The sequence below is a fragment of the Cervus canadensis genome, chromosome 3 (assembly GCF_019320065.1).
Source record: "Cervus canadensis isolate Bull #8, Minnesota chromosome 3, ASM1932006v1, whole genome shotgun sequence".
Lineage (NCBI taxonomy): Eukaryota > Metazoa > Chordata > Mammalia > Artiodactyla > Cervidae > Cervus > Cervus canadensis.
In genome coordinates, this window is record NC_057388.1 from 90,868,342 (window position 1) to 90,890,232 (window position 21,891).

At 48.2% G+C, this 21,891-nt stretch overlaps 1 protein-coding gene across 1 annotated transcript in view; it reads right to left on the reverse strand.

Moving 5' to 3' along the window:
- Window positions 1–21,891, reverse strand: part of PLXNA4 (plexin A4) — a 471,238-nt gene that overhangs the window by 105,672 nt on the left and 343,675 nt on the right. Inside the window, exon 5 of the mRNA XM_043463742.1 lies at window positions 5,403–5,503. Coding sequence (XP_043319677.1) covers window positions 5,403–5,503 — 101 coding nt within the window. The remainder of the gene's footprint in view (window positions 1–5,402; window positions 5,504–21,891) is intronic.

The following is a 21,891-nucleotide window of genomic DNA, read 5'->3' on the forward strand; positions in this document are numbered from 1 at the left end:
GTGGGGCTCTCAAATGAACTTTGTAGAAAAGTTAAGAGGAACCTTATTCAAGTTGGAGATCCTGGGGGCACAAAAGGACTTGCATTTTTGGATCAGTCTGGACTTGAGTTCCGGTGGTAAAGAAGCCACCTGCCATTTCAGGGGATGTAGGTTCGATCCCTGGGTTGGGAAGATCCCTTGGAAAAGGAAATGGCAACCCACTCCAGTATTCTTGACTAGAAAATCCCATGGACAGAGGAGTCTGGGGTGGCAAAAGAGTCAGACATGACTTAGCAACTAAACAACAAGAACAACAATGGAACAAATTGCTCTCTCCACCTTTTCCCAGGTGGCCCTGGGGCAGCCACACACATGACTGCTTCAGACAAGGCGTGGCTGGTTGGAGTGGCCTAAAGTAGGAAGACTCCCCAGCAGTGGGTTTGTCCCAGTCACCCCATCACAGCCCTACAGCCCCGGGGAGGTAGGAAGGGGACAGGGACCATGGAGGAGGCCCTGGGTCAGACACACGACGCCTGCTTACCCTGCCACTAAAGCCAGAGCTACCTCCTGGTCCCCCAGGGGTAGCCCGCACAGCCTCTCCTTAATTTTCAAGGCAAGGCTATAAGGTGGCTCTTGTCACAGCCATTATATAGCAGAAGAGACTGAGCCCAGACCGGGTCTGTCCACAGGCTGGTTCTTCTTCGTTTAACCCACCACTTCTGCTCTAAATAGCAGCATTTTTTCATTCCTTTTCTTTCCTTCATTCCATCTTGGCAGAAGCTATACAAGTGTGAAGAGTGACCCATGCCAAGCCATCCTGAGGAGGGCATCCTTCCAGGAGAAGAAATCGGCAAAGAGGAGGGGTCCCCGGACCAGGAAGGGAAAGACTTTCTCAAAACTGATCTTATCTCTCCCCTGTCAATGTCCTGGGTTACATGAGCCTCCCAGAAGTGATGCTGATGACCCTGCTGAAGAAAGGTAACGTCTGGGCCAATTGATGGGGCTGGGTCTGTAGGGGATCCCGTTACCTTCTTGGACTGGGTGTGGGAGGGGAAGTGGGAGAGGGGGATGGGAACTCGGTGGTTGGAGGGAGGGTTCCAGGCCCAGGACAAGTGAAGGGTGGGCTTCAGGGCTGTAGGTGGGCTGTCGCATTTCCTTTCCTTCCCCCAAGACAGAATAGGCTAGGGCCCAGTAGGGTGGAGGCCCTGCAAAAAAAAAAAGGCTCAAGGTGATGGACAAATAGAAACCCAATTTGTTGAAGCTTTTGTTACCAGTGGAACCCAGCAAGCCCATGGGCTGGGACCTGGGGCTGCGAGAGAGGGCAACAGGGGTGACCCTCTGTGCAACTGGGTTGGCAGGCCTGAGTGAGGGTGAGCAACAGGAGGAAGAGTTTCAATTACACGAGCATTTCTTAAGCTCGTTCAGTCTGTAGCCCACCTGTGCCCTTGCTGGTACAAACAGCCCTTTCAGCCACCTGAGCCACCTGTTGATGGGGGCCCCTCCTTGAACTTCACACACGCTCTCTCTCCTCCTGCTTCTTCGTCTGTTTCTTTCCCTCCTTCTATCTCTTACACACACACACACACACACACACAGCTTCTGCCATCATTCTTTTGCTGCAAAGTTCCCCATCCCCTCATTCCCTCCAACCATGGGAAAAGTTGGCAAAAGTAACAGAGAAAATGGATGTATCTTGAAATCACAAGGAACCCCATTACCGATGCTCTTTTGCACGGATTTTCCTGGGGTGGGCTGGCCCGAATCGCAACACTTAGCGCAGGGTCTTGCCTGCTGTGCAAACTTGACCAGTGTGCTGATTCTACTATTGACTGCGACCCTCACCCCATCCCTGGATCACAGGCCTGGTTCCCAGGGACTTGCTTCCAGGCAGAAGGTCTGATATGGGTCCTTTTGTGTGCCTGAGCCTAGCAGAGTGCCTGGCACAGGGAGCCCAGGGCTGGTGTGAGAAATATAGGGATAGGTCTGTGTGTATGGGCAAGGTGTCTCCAAAGTGATGAAACTCCTGCAGTCTTCACCTCCCTAGTAAACTCAGGTGCCCCAGTGGAGCATTTACACGTTCTCTGGCATCCTTGTCCTTCCCCACTGCCTCTGCCCAACCCCAGCCTGCTCCCTTACCTTCTGCTCAGCCTGAGTCCATCTATCAGTTCACAGCTGTGCATGCCCAGTTGGCATCTATTTCAGATGAAAGGGATGCAAATGGGATAATTAGGAGAAGCAATGTCTGGCTTTGCCCTGAACTTAAGCAAATAAGAAAGAAAGGCCCTTGGGAAGAATTAAGACAGGGCATGAGGGAACTTTCTGGATAAGTTGTTGTTCAGTTGCTAAGTCGAGTGCAACTCTTTGTGACCCCCCTGAAATCAGCATGCCAGACTTCCTAGTCCTTCACTATCTCCCAGAGCATCCTACAACTCATGTCCATTGAGTTGATGATGCCATCCAACCATCTCATCCTCTGTCATCCTCTTCATCTCCTGCCCTCAATCTTGCCCAGCATCAGGGTCTTTTTCAATGAGTGTGCTCTTCACATCAGGTGAACAAAGTATTGGAGCTTCAACTTCAGTATCAGTTCAGGGTTGATTTCCCATAGGATTGACTGGTTTAATCTCCTTGCAGTCCAAGGGACTCTCAAGAGTCTTTTCCACAATTCGAAAGCATCAATTCTTTGGTGCTCAGCCTTCTTCATGTTCCAACTCTCACATCAGTAGATGACTACTGGAAAAACCATAGCTTTGACTGTACAGACCTTTGTGGGCAAAGTAATGTTTCTGCTTTTAATATGATGTCTAGGTTTGTCATAGCCTTTCTGGATAAGAGAATATTGTATATCTTGATGGGGTGTGGATTACCTGGGTTTTGCATTGATTAAAATTTTTCAGACTGTACACAGAGTGTCTATTTCTCTCACTCTACGTAAATGAAATATTAAATCCTGATTTAAAGCATCTTAGAAGACCCAGGGATCCATTCTTCTTCACCTGACCATGTCGGCCAGAGGGTTCTCCTGGTTATTAACTCCGGGAGGGAGGAAGGATCCATGTACAGAGTGTCACAGAGGGCAGCTAGCTTTGGTCTAGGATGCTCACGAGCTGAGTGCTCCTGGGGAGTTGGGCTTTACATCAGCACAGCCCCGAGCACCAGGTCCTTCCCACAGCAGGAGGCTCAAGGTCACAGAGAACCACTCCTTGAGCCGCAGAGCACTCTGGAGCTGGGCTGCTGCCCCAGGGGGCTGCACAGCTGGGGGATGTGCAATTTGGACTTGGCAGCAGACGCCCAAAGTTCACATCCATGGCTGTTTACTTTAGGCCATGCTGAGGATAGAGTGGCCGGGCCTCCCAGTGCAGGCTGGCGGCCTCCTTCATGAGCTGTCTGGACCCAGCCCACTCCTGTTTTCTGCCACTTGACAGGAGGCAGGTATTAGGTTACTGAGGGGAAACTGAGGCCAGGTAGGAGGTCATCTCTGGGACCTGCTCCTGTCATTCTCGTTTAGCTTGGCTCTAGAGTGGGGAGGTGGGAGTACTTGCAGCCCCCCATGCTGCTGTCTCAGAGCCTCAGGGGCCCTGTTCCTCACAGGGCTCCGTGCTATGCGGGGCGGGCCAGCATCACCAGGCAGGGTCACAGCTGACACAGAGGCTGGCCTTCAGGTCCCATAGGCATAGCATGTCAGAGGGGGTCAGCCTTCCTGATTGCCCTTAAATGATGCCAGGTGTGAGAGCCTCATGCCAGGAGCAGCTGAGCCATCCTTGGCCGAGCTGAACGCCAGCTGCCAAAGGCCCCCAAGGAAGCCATGGATCTGGAGCACGGCCCCTTTCTGAGAGGCCTCACTGAGTGGGACAAAGAAGACGACTGCCCTGCTGCCTTGTAAAATATCATCTGGGCAACTCTTCTGCGTTGATCAGAGCTGACCTGGCTTCTGAATGCAGTCTCTCCCATCCTCTGCATGCCAGCCAGTCTCAGGCATCACCGCTCTCTGTTATGATACACAGCTTTGGGTATGCTCCTCTCCCCAGCTTTCCCGTCATCTCTGAGCTGTGTGTATTTCAGCGTAGGTCGATGGGCCTCCATTTTTCCCCACCCCAACACTAAGCCTGAGGACTTTCAAACCTTTCCTTAGAGAACTTAAGGTCCCGTGATGCCTGAGACTGTCACTCAGAGAAGGGAGGTTGCCCATCCTGGGCCCTTTGGAGAGGATGTGTTAGAATTTAAGGGGTCACTCTACCTGTCAGAGGCATTCCTAGGGTAGACTGAGGCAGGACCCTGCCTCCACCTTCTTATAGTTGGAAATTACTAGTAAATATCATTGATCACACACAGTTCAGGCTCTTAGAAAGAAATCTTAAGTCTTTTTTTTTTTTTTTTAATTTATGATACTTGTGTCCAGTATTCTTGCCTGGAGAATCCCATGGACAGAGGAGCCTGGTGGGCTAAAGTCCATGGGGTTGCAAAGAGTTGGACACAATGGAAGCGACGTAGCATGCAGGCATGCACATATCCAACTCATAGCATGTCAGGTTTCAACTGTTAACTAGAAGCCTGGGGTTCCTGCAATGAAAGCTTGAGTGGGACCCAACTACTGATGGTTCTTCCAGTCAGCAATGCCAAGGCCAAGGGTCTTTGGATCCCACTAAGAAAGGCTTTCAGTTCTCCCCATGTGTCTGGGCAGTTGTCTATACCCTACTTTCATCCCTCGATTCATTTATCAGGATCCATCTGCCTCCACTGTGCACCATTACCTTCTTTCCACTTCTGGAGAGTCAAACAGAGCCAGCAAGGAAGAGGCACATGGTGGGAGTGGCCAACACTAGGGCAGAGTTTCACCCACTGGTCTAGTAACCCCGGGCACAGGGCGCTCTGACAGCCAGTTGAATATTTGGACAGCCCCAAGGAGAGCCTTTAGGTGCTACACACTTGAACTTAACCCTAAAATACCAGATTCTGGGGAGGCATTGAAGTCTGTCAAGTGTGGAATCACTAATCGCATACATGATTTAGCGGCCCATGTGAGCTTGGAGAAAAGAGTCCAATGCCTTTTTCTTTCTGTTCAGCCCTGGAATGTCAGTCTGCAGTCAAATGGCAGCCACAAATGTCCAGAGATCTCCCTCCAGCCCCCTGGAGTGTAATGATCCCAGGTGACCCCATATCCTGACTCATTCACCATTCCCACGTTGATATTTCCATACATTTTTATGGGAAATTAACAACTCAAAGTGAAGTCAGAACACAAGAAGGGAGATAAGATTGACAAAGGATACAAGGGAGGATACAAGTAAGGATACAAGTAAGAAAAGAGAGGAAGAGAAGAGAGAGGTCAAATCGTAGGAGAGCAGTGACAGAGAAGAAGACAAAGAGGAAGAGAATTACCTGGGGATGTGGGAAGCAGGAGGAAACTGCCCAGAGGTACTCACGTGTTGTGGAGCACACACCAGCCACAGTGGGGGTCGCCCGAGCCAAGGCACTCACTGCAGCTCCGATACTGACCACAGGACTCCACGGGGACTCTGGTGAGCTAGGACAGGGCCACAGGAGAGACAGAGGTCAAGACTTTGTACAACAGCCTGTAGTCTACCAGGAACTGATGTGATCTCATCAGGTGTATCATCTAAGACCGTGCAGTAGCAGGAAGGGTCCTAGAGCCCCAGATCTGAAAGGGACCTGGAGGATCGTATTTGAGCAGATGGCCACATAAGCATTGGTTATTTTCTTAGAAGTCCCTGGGAATAGACGCCAAAGAATTTATATCACATTGTTGTCAAAGATATTTATATCCTGTACATTTAAATTTTCCCACCATCCAAACCCTCAAATATCGCTACAAACATGCAATTCATCACACATTTCTCTCTTATCAATGTAGTCAACATAGATGCTCCTTCTTTCTCCATTCATGTTTCTCCTTCCCCCCACTTCCCAGACCTTCTCCTTCAAGTTTCATCATTTTTGTGGTTCCAGAGAGCATTGCACCCAAGTCCAGTACCTTCTTCTCTCTCTGTAACAAGGGGTAATCCACTCGCTTCATGCTCTCATTTGCCCACTCTCTCTTTCTCATAATGTTGGCCAACTGGCTCGCAGAGTTGTTCACTCTGGTGCTTTTAAAGAGCAGCTGTTGCTATTTCTCTTCCTACCCACACTCCTTTCATGACTAGAGGCTTCCTCTCCAACCCCAAAACTTTATCTTCACTTTCACCAGCCGCTTGTTAATGTAAAATGTTCCACATGACATTTCTGTTTAGCCCAGATGCTTCTATTTCCTGCATCCCCATAAAGATCTTTTGAATTTCTTTGTTCTCCAACATAGCTTTGCCCCGATGTCTTTTGACATGATTTCTCAGGGCCTGAGAGATAGGAGGTACTTAATAGCGATACACAGGATCAAATGGAATTTTAATTTTCTTCCTAGAGCCTTGGTCTTTCTTCTCCACTTTTGCCAGTTTCTTCTTTACAAAAAGGTTCTATTTTTTGGTAATCATTCTTTTCCATTTGGGATACCTTTTTATCTCAGTGGAGGACTTCTTACCTAATCTTTCAGCTTGAGCTAAGAGAATTTGATGTGCTTATCTTTTTTTTTTTTCCTCCAAATTTTGTATTTTGTATTAGGGTATAGGCAAATATGGGCTTCCCAGGTGGAGCTAGTGGTAAAGAACCTGCCTGCCAATGCAGGAGACATAAGATTCTCAGGTTCGATCCCTGGGTTGGGAAGATCCCCTGGAAGAGGGCATGGCAACCCACTCCTGAATTCTTGCATGGAGAATCCCATGAACAGAGGAGCCTAGTGGGCTAGAGTCCATGGGGTCACAGAGAGTTGGACTGAAGCGACTTAGCATGCATGCACACATAGGCGATTATATCACAGCATTAACAATGTTGTGATGGTTTCAGGTGAATAGCATAGGGACTCGGCCATACATATACATGAATCCACATATATCCATTCTCCCCTAAACTCCCATCCCATCCAGGCTGGTTATCCTTTTTTAATTTCTTGCCATCAGACAGTAGACATGATGAAGGATAAATCACCTGACCTGGCTGAGCCTCTGTGCGTTAGAGCAAATGCAGAAGCTGTGTGTTCCCTGCTGCTTCATGGGGCATCTGCCGCCATAAAATTATGTAGCACTTGGCAGGGGCTACTTGTAACTCACGCACAGGCAAACTGGCACTGGAGTCTGCTCAATTAGTCTCAGAACTCTTTTGGAATTAATAATTCATTAATTGCTATTTTCCAATCCCACATGATTTCTTTTTCTTTTCTACTTTAATTTTATTCCCCCCTTTATATATTTTTCCTGTTTTCTCACGTGCCCATTGGGCAATATTAATGACCACCATGTGTTTTCACTTCTTCCAAGGTACCTTTTAGCTTGCTCCTGCTCCTGTTCCTATAGATTTGCCCTTGGCCTTGGTGGCCCTTTCTCCACACTCTCAGATGTCTTTTTGGACATTTGGAATTTTATCTTTCCTTCTATGACCTCTCACGCGATCAGCCTGGGCCATGCCTCGGCTCTGCATACATATAACCTTCCCATTTTCGTAATTGATTCTGACAATCAGCCTCTTATAAATTACACCCCTGACTCTACACATAGCCAGGAACCGACCTGCTTCCTATTGCCTCTTTCATTTCCTTACCTACCCATTAAATGGGCATAGACACACTGGCCATGTAAGCATATGAATAATGGTACCCAGCCCGAAGCGCATAGACTCCTAGGAATTCACAAGTGGTAACGAGATCCACAGCTATTCTTAATATTTCCAAAAGCCCAATGGAAATTGGATTGTTGCTGTTTTCTGTTTGTGTGCATACTCTGTGATGTATTTGCCATATTAAAAACAGGAAATATATTATTACTTAATAAATACAGTTGGTTTAGTAGGCAAAAATCTTTCAAAACTGGATGCCTAGTGATGAAAAAAGTAATAAAGGGGGCCATAGATGATGAAAGTTGGTAACATAAGCACACAATAATGTTTTCATATGTTCCAGCTGCTTGTCTAGCACTCCATATTTTGCACAGGCTTAAAGAGGAAATCATGGCTTGCTCAATCAAAAGCATTTTCTTGGTCTAAACTTAATTAATCCTCCTTGGTTTCTCCCAGGGACATGGTCTGTAATCTGTCTCAGATGGCCATGCCATGGGATTCTGGGGTGTACAGCACATAGAGCCAGCTGCTTGCTGAATCTGATCTCCTCCAAAGCCTTTATATTCACATTTCTAAAAACATCTTGCAACTGGTATTTAATAATATCAGTACCCGGAATTGTTAGATAGCATCACCGACTCAGTGGACATGAATTTGAGCAAACTCTGGGATATAGTGAAGGACAGGGAAGCCTGATGTGCTGAAGCTCTTGGGCTTGCCAAGAATCGGACATGACTTAGCGACTGAACAACACCACCGCCACCAACCGGAATTGTAAAGCCTCGCCTCTGTTGATTTTAAACAAGAGCCATTTACATTTGGTTGGAAAGAGTGTATGAGACTTCAGAGCTGGGTTCAAATTCTGGTTTCACTATTTACTTGTGATAAGATCTTATTGTCTCTGAGTCCCATTTTTTCCCTTATCTTTCAACGTGGAGATAAAGGTCCCCATTAATTCACAGAGTCCCCATCAATTTTGGACACTACTGAATGACTAACACTTTCACTTTCTTTCACTTTGTGACTGATCAAACACATCATAAGTGAAAGTTTTTATTACTGTCATCTTTGTCATTAATAGTGACATTAATAGTCATTAATAGTCACTCAGTCGTGTCCAACTCTTTGTGACCCCATGGACTGTAGCCTGTCAGGCTCCTCCATCCATGGGATTCTCCAGGCAAGAATACTGGAGTGGGTTGCCATTTCCTCCTTCAGGAGATCTTCCTGGCCCAGGGATTGAACTCAGGTCTCTGGCATTGCAGGCCATTTATTTACCCTCTGAGTCACCAGGGAAGCCCAAGCTTGGGGGGGGCGGTCTAAGTAAAAGCACACAGTAACAGCATGGATCACAAGTGCCTTGAAAGTCTATGATCTGACAGGTTAGGTCAGTAGTTCTAATTCCCCAGTCAGTTACGGAATGGTGAAAGAGAGCAGGAAAAGCCGACCGAGAAAGGAAAGTTGTCATTAATACTCACTCCTTACCGCACTGTCACTTTACTGCCCCCTCCCCCGTCACCCCAAAACTGCCCTGACAGCCTTCCTAGGTCTCATGAACTTGGTCAGGAGTTTAATGCCAGGAAGAACTTTTCTCTTTTAGGAACTTGATCACATCATTTCCTCCTTGAACTGTGATGTTTGCTCCTAAACCATCCATTGCTTCACTCTGGCCTGGCTTCCTGGATTTATTCTACCATCTATTATATCAGTTAGGAACTTGTTTTTTGCTTTTCATCAGGGAAATCCCTGTAGAAGTCCTGGGAAGTTATTATGCTACCTAACTTCCTTTCACCTTTTCTTAGAGGCTCTTTCTATCTATATGTTCAGTCATTTGTTATTACTCTTCTGACCTTTACCTATGTTTTCTCCATTCTCCTCAAAGAATGGATGCTAAAATGGGGGAACCACTAGGATTCTGACAGTCCACATAGAAGAGCTGCCATTATTTAAAAGCTGAGTGCCACCTCCCTTCACCTTTGCAGGACTTTCCCAAAGAAAGCCAGGCCCAGAGAAATGTCCAAAGTCCCACTTTCAGGCAGTATTCTCCAGCACGACCACCTCTCCAAGGGGGACCCCATAACTCCCAATGTACATCGTTGCTTTGCCTTACTCCCTACCCCATGTAATCTGGAGAGCATCAGAAATTTGCCTGACACTTCAGATTGCTTTTGAAAATTAGATTTAGCCCACCATTTATCTGGGTGCCCTTCTGTACCCTAACGGCTCTGGTTCCTGGCCGCACCTTACTAGGAAGCTGCACCCGTGGTCGATAGATTCGGAGTCACCTTGGCGCTGGGATTCTCTCTCTCCAGATATGTAACTTCTCCACCTGCTCCTGACACGGAACAAAGCCGCCTCTCCCATCCCCCATCTCCACTCCTCTCCTGACCCGGGAACACAAACCACTCCAGATGCAGAGCCACGATTAATTAAAAGCACCCCACGCTGATTAAAGTCTTCAGCTACAGTGCCAGGCATGCTAATTAACCGAGTGAGGGAATTCAGACCACAGGAAGAGGTGAAAAAAGAAAGTCATGGAGGGGGGCTTCTGCTTGGAGAACAAGTCAGATAGCAACGTGACATATCTAGAGATGAGTGTACCCTAGTGGCGGATGGTCTCAGAGACCACAGACGAGACAGGGCTGTCCCCTGGCCGCTGGACTCCAGGAGAGGTGCTGACTCAGGGGCTGCAATTGCCCCCTCGTTGCTTCTAGAGACAGGAGCACCCCACCCCTGCCACTGCTTCTCAGGACCTTTGTGTGTTTACACCATGCTGGGAGAGAGTGGGGCTCCTGGGGTGGAAGGTTCTAGTAGGGCAGTCTTCCTGACCCATTCTGTCAGCTTTAGGCAAAAATCTATTGGGCAGTTTGGCAGTTCCTCAAAAAACTAAACTTAGAATTTATCATACTATCTAGTAATTCTACTTCTGGGTACATATTCCCAAAGAATTGAAAGCAGGTACTTGAACTTATACACAAATATTCATAGCAACATTATTCATTATAGCCCAAAGGTAGACACCCAAGTGCCCATGGACAGATGAATGGATACCGAAATGGATTAAAAAAAAAAAGAATGGATAAATAAAATGTGGAATATACACACAATTAAACATTGTTCAGCCTCAGAAAGGAAGGAAATTCAGACTATAGCATGGATGAACCTTAAAAACATTATGCTAAGTGAAATAAGTCAGTCACAAAAAGACAAATATTGCATGATGCCACTTACATGAGATCCAGAATAGTCAAATCCACAGAGACAGAAAGTAAAAAGTGGTTGCCAGTGGCTGAGGGAAAGGGAATGGGGAGTAAGTATTTAATAGGCAGTTTGGGAAGAAGAAACAGTTGCTGGTGAAGAATGGTGGGAATGGTTGCAGCACAAGGAGAATGCACTTGATGCTACCAAACACTTAAAATGGATAAGATAGCAAATTTATGTGAGGTGTATTTTACTATAATAAAAAAAAAATTTTAAACACTATTGGGTGGATATAAGAACACCTATTTCCTGCCTAGGAGCCTGGATCAAGGGGGAGATGCTTTCTGTTGGTAGACTGATAATAAATTCATACTCATGAAATATTCTGAGATCCTTGAGTGAAAAGATAGGCATCACAATTCAATTTAATCTCAAATGGACAAAAGAGTTTGGGATGAATGTCTCTTATCTTGTATTGTCATGTAAGTGGACCTGTCACTCTCAAGCTCTGCACCTCTGTTTCCTGACTTGGAAAAATAATGTCTTAGTCTTGTTCCATCCAGAACCATGCCTCACATCTCACCCCTTCCTAGAGGCACTGGGGAGAGGTTTGGAATTCACACACTTCCTGTGTGGTCAAATGGCCCCTGGTTTTATCCAATTGTCCTCAAATTCAGCCTCTGCCTCAGCATTTCTCATTCCTAATTATGACCAGGAGCATCTATGTGCCCATCTGCATCTCACCTCTTTCTCCCCTCCATGACCTTCCTGGGAATCACAATGGTTTGCTCTATCCTTTGGCCACCAAGGTAAACTTCCCTAAATAATACAATGTAGTTGTGTCTGCTTTGAAACTATGCTCCATAGAATCATCCTCTCTACTCTTTTATCTGTCCAGCCCCATGCGCAAGACCATGAAGTTACAAAACAATGACCTGGGACAGGAAGACAAGGAGTGGCTGACCGCAGAGCAAAGGAGCCCACACAAGGGTTCAGTTCACGACCTTGGTCTTTATAAGCTTCTTCACTCTAATCAATGGAACCTATTCTCTGCTGGGCCTGGGGCCTGGGCCTGGGTGTGCTCATGGCAGCAGGAGGAATTTTCTAAGTTGCCCTGAGTTCTGGCCCCTACAGCCAAGCCCCTGTCTGGTTTCCCTGATATTCTGAAAGATGCTTTCCTCCAGCAATAGGGTCCCACTCTGCCTGTTGCCGTTAACATTCCAAAGGGTGCCTGCTGTTCTGCTGATTACATTCAGGAATGTTCCATACATAGAGCATCCAGTCTGTGTGTGTACCTCTAATTTGTTTAAGCGTTTGACATTCTGGTCTAAGTGTGAGTTATTGCTCCATCTCTCCTCTTATAATTGGATGCTAATGCTACAGTAGATACACTGAGCCTGATGGTGGGAGTTAATTTAAATGTCCAAAAGGCTTCGTAAGTACCCAATTTCCTTCAAAATTGTCAAAAAAAAAAAAAAGAAAAAAAGAAAAAAATGAGGAAAGATGACGCATGAAGAAGCTCCGAGAGGGTGCTGCGAGCTGTCAACCTGTGGGGATACTGTGCCTGGTACTCACCGTCCCCGCTGCTGTTCTGTCTCCTGTCCCCAAGCAAAGGAAGGAGAGTTGGGAAAAGTCTGTCCTTGTCTAGAAAATTATTAACTTAGCAATCCGTATGGTACTAGCATCATGGTCTCGGGAAAGCCTCCCTAAGTACCTCCTTTGGTGGCCTGTGATTGCCTCTCCAAGGCTCTGTTTCTGCTGCCGTGGGGCCATGAAGGCCTTTTGCAGAGCCCTGTCTCCCCTTGATGGCCTCTAAGCCCCTCACGGCCAGGACATGAACTTGTGGTGGCTGAGCACTGGTCCAGGAAGCTGTGCTTATTTCCTGTCCCTCCAGGTGCCTGGAACACAGCCACTCATATCCTCTTTGCTTAGAAAGTGAAAGTCGCTCAGTCGTGTCCCGGTCCGACTCTTTGCGAACCCATGGACTATACAGTCCATGGAATTCTCCAGGCCAGAATACTGGAATGGGTAGCCTTTCCCTTCCCCAGGGGATCTTCCCAACCCAAGGATTGAACCCAGGTCTCCCGCATTGCAGGCAGATTCTTTACCAGCTGAGCCACCAGGGAAGCCAAGTACCTTTGCTCAGAGGTGGCAGGTATTTCTCCACTTGGCAGACTGGCAAGAGAGGCTGGGGTCAGAAGGCTGGTCACAGGCTCTGGCAGATTGTGTTATGAGGCCCAACTCTTTACTTCCCTAAAGTAGCTTCTGACACCCCCATGCTTATTTTTACCTGACCTCATGGTGAATGGAGAGGTGAAGTGCTCTTACCATCCCTCGACCTTGGGCTTGGCCTCCGGACTGAATCTGGCCCAGGGGATGGCAGCAAGCACAGGGCAAAGGTTTGAGATAGGCCCATGTGCTTGGTCTTGCCCTCCATGCTTCTGCCACTGCCATGAAGAGAGCTTCCCCAGGTAGCCGCTTCCTCTTCTGCAAAATGAACCCATGTGGAGAGACCTGAACCCAACCCCCAGAAAGGAAAGGAATCCAGCTGCTGTGGCAGCTTCAAGCAGAACTGCCTCGCTTAGCCTAGATCAGGTGACGTGCAATGGATCTGCAGGTCTGTGAGAATGAGAATCAATGCTTACTATTGTATGCTACTGAGTTTGGGGGTGGTTTGTTACACAGGATTTTGGAGACAATAGCTAACTGATACACAGGTCCAATATAAAGGAAGAAAGTCACACCTGGGTGCAAAGGTCCTGTGAAGGGGAGAGGGGAGAGGCTGAATGAGGAGGGGTAAGGTAGCAATGTGGTACAGGTAGTTTCAGTCCTGACCACCAGACAGGTCTACATAAACGCTCAGATTATATGCATCTGGTACCATGTGGGAGAGATTATTTAAGACTGGGACTAGACAAATGAAACTTCCTAGTATCTCCTACGCTGACCAAACTCTCTATGACCATAGATCTGTAGACATCAGGGAGGCCCGGGCCCTGAGCAAAATGCCTGAAAAGACTCCAGACAGAGACTATGGCTCTGCAGAGGTGGAGAGCTGACTGGAAGCATAGATGCTTGCAGGACCCTCTGTTCTGACCTCCTGGCGGTTCCAGTGCCAGGAAATGATTTTATCTACTTGGCAGTAATAAAAGCTCCTCAGGAATAATTTGCCTTGAACTTTGCAATTTCTTCTGCTTGCCTTCTGGCCAACGGGCTCATTCAGCAGGGGCCTCACTTACTTGAGAGCAGACTGATGCCCAGGATCAAGGGCACCGTCACCATTGTCCCCACCTGCCTCTCGGCAGGAGGTTCTGGGGTCAAGTTCATCCATAAATACTCAGATCTAGCAAGGATGACAGCCCCAGAGCACAAGGCTTGGGGGGCTGAGGTCCCGGGCTCTCATCCCTTCTGGATGTCTGGGTGACCTTGGACAAACCCTCTCCCTTTCTCATGCCTCCCTGGTCTCGTTTTCAGATCAGAGGACCTGGGCCTCCTCTGCCTCAGAGAATCCGTCACAAAATACTACTAATACAAATAGTCTGGGAAGCTCTTTGCAAATAAAAAGTAGCAGATGTTGCGGAGGGCTGCAATTTGCTGCTATTAATAAGTATAAATGCCTAATAGGAAGCCAGTTTGCTCTGGGAACTCGGACAGCCAAGGAGTGAGCTTGACGCCGGAATCATCAACATATGCTGCTCCTCATTAGCAAATGGCAGTAGCTGGGCCAGGAGCGCTCCGCGCGATTTCTGCAGCCTTGAGAAATTACCCCACCCTCACGCCTCCTGGTGTGAGCTCCACCACAATGGCCTGCCTTCTCTTCAGCCAGACCTCTCACCAAGCGAGGAGCCATCCCCTTCCCCGTTGCACAGATGGAAAAGCCACAACCCAGAGAGGCTGAGCAGCTTGCCCAAGGTCACACAGCAGGGCGGTGGCCAAGGCGGAAACGGAAATGAAGCCGGGGCAGACTGCATCCGGCCAGCACGCACCCACTACCTGCACCCAGGTCAGGGGACTGAGAAACCCCTAGTCTCTCCACCAAATCCAGGTTCCAGGGTTGAGAATTCCATAGCATTGGAGGAAGCTTTGGCTGTAAACGAGGAAGCTTTGGCTGTAAACGAGGAAGCTTTGGCTGAGTTCAGGGGCCAAGGGGCCCCTTCACGGGGTCAAAGAGGTCCATCACTGTGTAGGAGCCCTAAAGAGAGGCTGACAGCAGGTCTCAGAGAACCCTTCTTTTTCCAGGCAGGTCCTTTGGCTCCTTTTAAGCATGGTTGGAGAGGACAACAGTTTGGAATCCTTTCTCTCAGAGCCAAGTAGAAGCAGAGATTTGGGGGAAAGGCACACCTGGATTTTTTTTTTTTTTTAATAGCAGTACACAGTAGTTTTTCTAAGAGAGAGCCTGACAATTTGGCAAATAAGGTTTTTAAGTGACTCACTGGGGACAGCACACCTGGATTTGAATCCTGGATCTGCCACTTCCTGTGTGACTTGGACAATGTACTTAACCTATCTGAATCTTCTTTCCCTTATCTAGGGATGAGAGGGAGTGCCCTGAAGGGTTGTTTCTGGGATGCATTGAGATGACAGATACAAACAAGTTAGTGCAATGCCAAGAACAACTCTGTCGTTTCAGCATCTTTCTCAGGTGAAATGCCCCCCGAGGAGTGGTGCAAAGTCATCTTTAGCCCACCACACTTGGCACTCAGCTCAGGCACAGCAAATGAGAATTAATGAGCAAGAGAGTGAAGGCTTCCATGCATGAATGAATGAAGAAATAAACTTGGTTCCTGTCAAGCTCCTACATATCCCAAGGACCCCATGGAGATCAACGACTTGACAGTCTTGGCTACCCTCCCCTGAAATCTACAATTTCTGGATTATTGCCACAAGTTCGTTGCTTTGAGTAAAGGTCAAATTCTTGGCCCTCTCTGGGCTCTCATTCACAGTGAGCTCAGGAGACCTTGCAAGGTGGGCCAACCCAGTGCATCTGATAGAGGAGATGGGCAGTCAGCACACCCACATCCTGCCCAGAAAGACCCACACCCAACATGTGAGTGAGAAGGTACCTAGGGTTGGAGGAGTGTTTCACAGCGTTAATAGCAGAAGGGGGGTGTTGTTGTTCAGTCTCTAAGTCGTGTGTGACTCTTTGTGACCCCGTGGACTGCAGCATGCCAAGCTTCCCTGTCCTTCACTGTCTCCCATATCTTGCTCAAACTCACGTCCATTGAGTCGGTGACGCCATCCAACCATCTCCTCTATCGCCCCTTCTCCTCCTGCCTTCAGTCTTTCCCAGCATCAGGGTCTTCTCCAATGAGTTGACTCTGAGCATCAGGTGGCCAAAGAAGGGGGATAGCTAGAAACAATCTAGCTGCCAGTCCCCTCATTTTTTCAGGTGAAGCTCAGCTGCTGCAGGGTTTTTCCAGGGCCACGTGGCTACCAACATTACCCTTTGACACCCAACCCCTAGATACAGGCTCCTGCCCAAGATATATGCTCATGACCTAGCCTGAGGGTCAGGGATGAAGGAGGAGGCCGAGCCCCGGGACCCACACCCAGGGAGAGAAGAATGTGAACCTCTCTCCCCACTCCACCCCTGAGCCCAGCAGGTGGGAAGGAGCCTTTGTCCTGGGATCAAAATGCTGCTCCGGGTCCAGCCATCTTTCACCGAGCTCCGCTGACAGACCATGGACCCATCCAAGCGGGGACTGGGGGACCTGCTGGTGTGAGTTTCCCAAACTCAGCCTGCTCAAGGGGGGCCTTTGTTCCTGCATTCAAGAAGGGGATAGAGGAGGGGCTGGCACGGTGACACCTTTATCCAGGCCTGGCTGCTGAGCCAAGCAAGTTCCAAGGCATATGCCGAGACCCTCTGGCTTGCTGGCACAGCTTTGTGGGAAGTGGCAGGGCAGGCCTCCTCCACCCAGCACCCAGCCTTCACTCTAACTGCCTTCTGTCGAGGGCAGTGCTGGTAGCATCTCCAGCTTGGGTCTGACCGTTCAGACCCAAGAGTGGCTGTGGGCAAATCGCACACCGATGTGAATGAGTGCACAGTGGCTCAAGTGTGTATGCCCAGACAAGTGTGCCTGGTAACAAGGGTGGTGTTTGCATGCATCTCTGGGCCATGGGAGCAGCTTTGCAAACCAATATGGCTGTTCTTGCAGAATCCCTTTCTGGTGAGGTGGCTCCTTTGGACAGCAGACAAACATCTTCCTTCAAAAAAAGGAATTCGATCCTGGGAAAAATCATGGTGTCCAGGTGAAAGGAAACGGATACCCTTCAGCAGGGAGCCTTTGAGGTCCTATCACCATTGCGTCTCTTCTCCCACAGCCAGGTGCTACTGGCTTAGGAAGGAGATAGAGACCACAGAGACCCAAAGAAACCTAAATCCCCTTTCTCAGCTCTCACTGCCCGCCTCAGTGTAGCCAGCGAACTCTCACAGACCTACGTGAGCTCCCCTTGTGAGGTCAGGAGTCAGTTTGCTGCTGGGGGAAGTGGAGGGGGTCCTCTGATGTCTGAGTCATCCTTGGATGTGCATCATCTTTGCCCACTCGGGCAAATGTGACCTTTTCATTAAGAGATGCTGCCCGGAGGGCGTTTTTCAGAGTTCTTCAAATATGAAAGGACAGCAGCTAAAATGCCAGCATTTTCAAGGGGTTTTATGCTTTATACACTGTTGGCGGGGGGTTTAGATTAGTACAACCTTTTTTAGGAGTCATTCTGTAGTTATTACCAAAATCTAAAATGACCCAGCAAGTCTTCCTCTTAGAATCTTTCTTACAGAAACACTAGCACCTGCACACAGGGGCAAGGCTTTGCTGGTGGCTCAGACGGTAAAGAACCCACCTGCAATGTGGGAGCCCTGGGTTCTCTCCCTGGGTTGGAGGGATCTCCTGGAGAAGGAAATGGTAACCCACTCCAGTATTCCTGCCTGGAGAATCCCCATGGACAGAGGAGCCTGGTGGGCTGCCGTCCATGGGGTAGCAAAGAGTCAGACATGACTGAGCGACTAAACACACACACATAGGTGCATGGCTGTGAACAATCTCTATGTGATAACGACTATTTGGAAAGACCCTAAAATGTTCATCCTTAGCGGACTGGTAAAATAAATCGTGCGACATCCATACTCTGAAATAAAGTATGTGTGCATCATGCACATGGAAAGATATTCACGACCCATCTTTGAGTTAAAAAAGCAAGTGACATAAACAACAAGGGTTTACTGTATAGCACAGGAAACTATTCATTGTTTTGTAATAAATGATAATAGAAAAGAATCAATAAAGGAATAGATATATACACACATATATATATATGAAGCACTTTGTTGTACACCTGAAACTAACACAATATTGTAAATCAACTACGTGAGCATGCTAAATAGCTTCAGTCATGTCCAACTCTTGTGACCCACGGACTGTAGCCCGCCAGGCTCCTGTGTCCATGGGATTCTCCAGGCAAGAAGACTGGAGTGGGTTGCCATGTCCTCCTCCAGAGGATCTTCCTGACCCAGGGGTCGAACCTTATCTCTTACGTCTCCTGAATTGGCAGGTGAGTTCTTTACCATTAGCACCACCTGGGAAGCCCCCAAGTTAACAATACTTCAATTTATAAAAACAAGTTACAGGAAAAGTATATTAAGACTCAATTTTTACTTTTAAGAGACAACTCTGTATTTCTAATACAGACATATTTTGGGGCAGAGAATTGCATCCAGAGTGATAGTAAAACTGCTAACAGAGGTCAGCTCTGGAAAGTCCACGTTTTTCACAGACAGGGCATAATTAAAAATTTTCAACTTAGCAAATTAAAATAATTTTCAAAAGATGTTTTAAACATTAGTCTTTTAAACCCAATTAATTAGCTCCAAATATATTTTAGGGTCAAAGTCGCTATTTTTCTTTATACTCATGGATTTCTCACATTTGGGAACTATAACAAGGATCCACAACTGATTGGTCTGTACCTTTTGGCTGTCTCATGATAACCAGCACCTTAGACGTCTACGTACCCTGAGTCATAGACGAGCCTTCTCCTCGGAACATTCGCTAGGTCATATTGAGTGGAGGGGCATTTCTGAGAAGGTTGCTGGTCACTGACCAAGCTCATGTGCTCACCCAGAAGACCCCAACGTGAAAACTACCTCATTCCCACCCAACACAGAGGGGACTCCATTGCTCCATGGGTATACTGAGCAAGGGGCACCTCTGCCTGTGGTCCCCACGTGTTCAGACTCCATCACACACTTCCATTTGGGTCAGCTTAGCTGATGTGGTGGAGCATCTCAGTGTTAGGGGTCCTGAGACCTGGGCCCTAGCCTATGACTTGCCTCTGACTTGCTAGGAGATCATGGTCAAGGACCCTCAGGAGTCCTTGCTTCTCAGGCTCTCAGTTTCCAAACATAACTTGATCTCTATTGTCCTTTCTAGCTGGAAGATTCCATCAGAGTTAAAGGCTAGAAAAGACTCCAGGAATTTCATTCCAGTATCTTTCCCTATTTTATTTCATCCTGATAACCTTGCATAATAGGTAGGTTCACAGCTGCCTCTTTCTCTAGTTCTTACGATCTTGAAACAGTTAGATGACGTCAACCTGAAATATATGTTGCATTATTGTTGTTGTTTAGTCGCTAAGTCACGTCTGACTCTTTTGTGACCCCATGGACCATAGCCAGCCAAGCTCCTCTGTCCATGGGATTTCTCAAACAAGAATACTGGAGTGGGTTGCCATTTCCTTTTCCAGGGGATCTTCCCAACCCAGGGGTCAAACCCACGTCACCTGCATTGACAGGTGGATTCTTTACCACTGAGCCACCAGGGAAGCTACTTTACCTTATTATCAGAAAGAAAATGACTGCAGTTTGTGATCATCAACTGCAAAAGCACTAGTGTTTATTATTACCATTTCTATCTATTACTAATATAAACAATTGTGGGGTGAGTAAGGGGCCTCAACACTCAGGAGTGGTGGCTGCAGCAAGCCCAGCCTGACAGGGTGGAAAAGCACAGGCTTTCAGACTCTGACTTAGGTTCAAATCCTGGCTCAGCCACCTGTCAAATGCATGACCTGGGGACAGTTACCTTATGTCTCTGAGCCTCGGTGTCCTCGTGCATAATGGAAATAAACAATATATTCTGCTGTTAGATGACAGTTAGATCCCAGCACACAGTAAGTACTTAGCAACACCATCCTCACCAAGCTTCACATATTCCAGGCGGCAGAGCCGAGGAGGTAAGGCAGGGTCTCTCACTTGCATCTGCCAGGAGCTGACCCCATTGGACTGTAGCTGCGGGTCAGCTGGTTTCCATTAAGAGGTTCATTGTCCAGGGGTGAGTAGTGCTGTGGGGGTGGGTAGCTCATTCATTTCACATTGCGTGCAGCTGGGGACTCTGGCGTACATCAGACTAAGACTTGGAGTAGATTGCCGCTTCTGAAATGAGAAGTGGCTGGTCAGGGCTATATTTAGATGGGGACTCAGCGAGGTCAGATATAATTGCTGGCCCGGGATGGGGGTGGGAGGAGGAGGTGTCTGATTCTGGCCTACGGGTGCCCATTCTCAGAGGACACGTGGCTGGAGGATGGATGGTATGGAGCCTCGGCCACTCTGTCCCTGTCTACCCAGGTCTCTGTTACAGGAACCAACGGCCCTCAACATCCAAATGCCACTGCCAACAACAGATGAGCTCGGTAGGTGGAGCACCTGGGGGAGGAGTCTAGGAGTGGAGAGCCCATCAGGGCAGGGACCCGGGGAGCCAGCAGTGCAGCCGTTAGGACCTGGGTTTTGCAATCTGAGGACTTGCCACTCTGACTCTAGCTCTGCCACTTAATAGCTTGGCACTTCACATTTTCCAGCCTCACAAAGGTTATGCCGATTAAATAATATAATACATGTAGAACACTCCTTACAGTTCCTGCAACGTCCATACCAAATAAGTGGCCACTATCAGGACAGTGATGACAAGCACGACCAGTTCACCTTCAGGGTTTGCTTCTCCTTCTGAAACAGACTACATTCTCCTAAATGTAAAATTCAGTTGAAGGTTTCCAGATGTGCCTTTGTAATAGTGGAACATTTCTGCCCTTGGTTATTTTATAAGCAGTGTGGGGAAGGAGTTTGAACTTGAGAGACGTTGTACTGGGACTTCAGGATCTGTCTTATTCCTGACACCTCCAACTTCACTGAGGGAGTTGTGATCCCTCAGTGGTTCTGGGGTTTGGTTCTACAGCCAGCTCAGAACTTTCCAGCCAGGTCCCTGCCTCCTCCTCTCCTCTCTCCTGCTTTTCTGATAGCCTTTCCTCTGCCTTTGAAGAGCAGATGGCAGGAAGAGGAGGGGAAAAAAAATCCCAATGAATTGACTGTGTTGCACACAACACCCAGGAAAAGTGAGATGAAGCTAGGAAGACCTTCTAACTCTTACAGGAAACGAGGTCAGGGTTCTCTGAGGCCTCCGTGCATTCAGTTTCTCCCCTGACCTCTGCACAAAGGTGGAATCAAAACTTGGCTGTGGGGCTGGGACAGGACACCGAGCTGGCTCCCGGCCAAGCACAAGCCGCCGTGCTGTGTGCTGGCATGTGGGTCTGCTGGTTGGCAGGGCACGTCTGGCAGGCCTGGGTCGGGCAGCAAGGCCCAGCGTGGTGGTGTCGGCACAGCGTCCAGCAGATGCTGCTGTGATAGGGACATGAGGATGCAGCCTCCAGACACGACTAGACACAGGGCGTTTGCTGAGTTTGCAAACGAGCCCACAAGACTGCAGGACTGACGCAGTGGCCAGGAAACAAAATGTGGCCATTTAGGGCTGGTAGCGTGCTGTGAGCGGAATCCCCATTTACAAAAGCTTTTCTCCTCCATTAAGCTTGCTTGGGATGCTGCTGTGAATGTAGCCTGACCTGGACAGTAGTCTGGGGAGTGTGGGGAGTTGCTTTTGGTTCTAAGACTTCCTTGGCAAGCTCCCTATGGCACCATTTGCTGAGGGTGGACGTCCTCCGGAAACCTTTGCCTCAACAAGAGAAGCAGGGCACGTGATACATGCTTGGGAGGAGGGACAGGTGGGGAGGTGG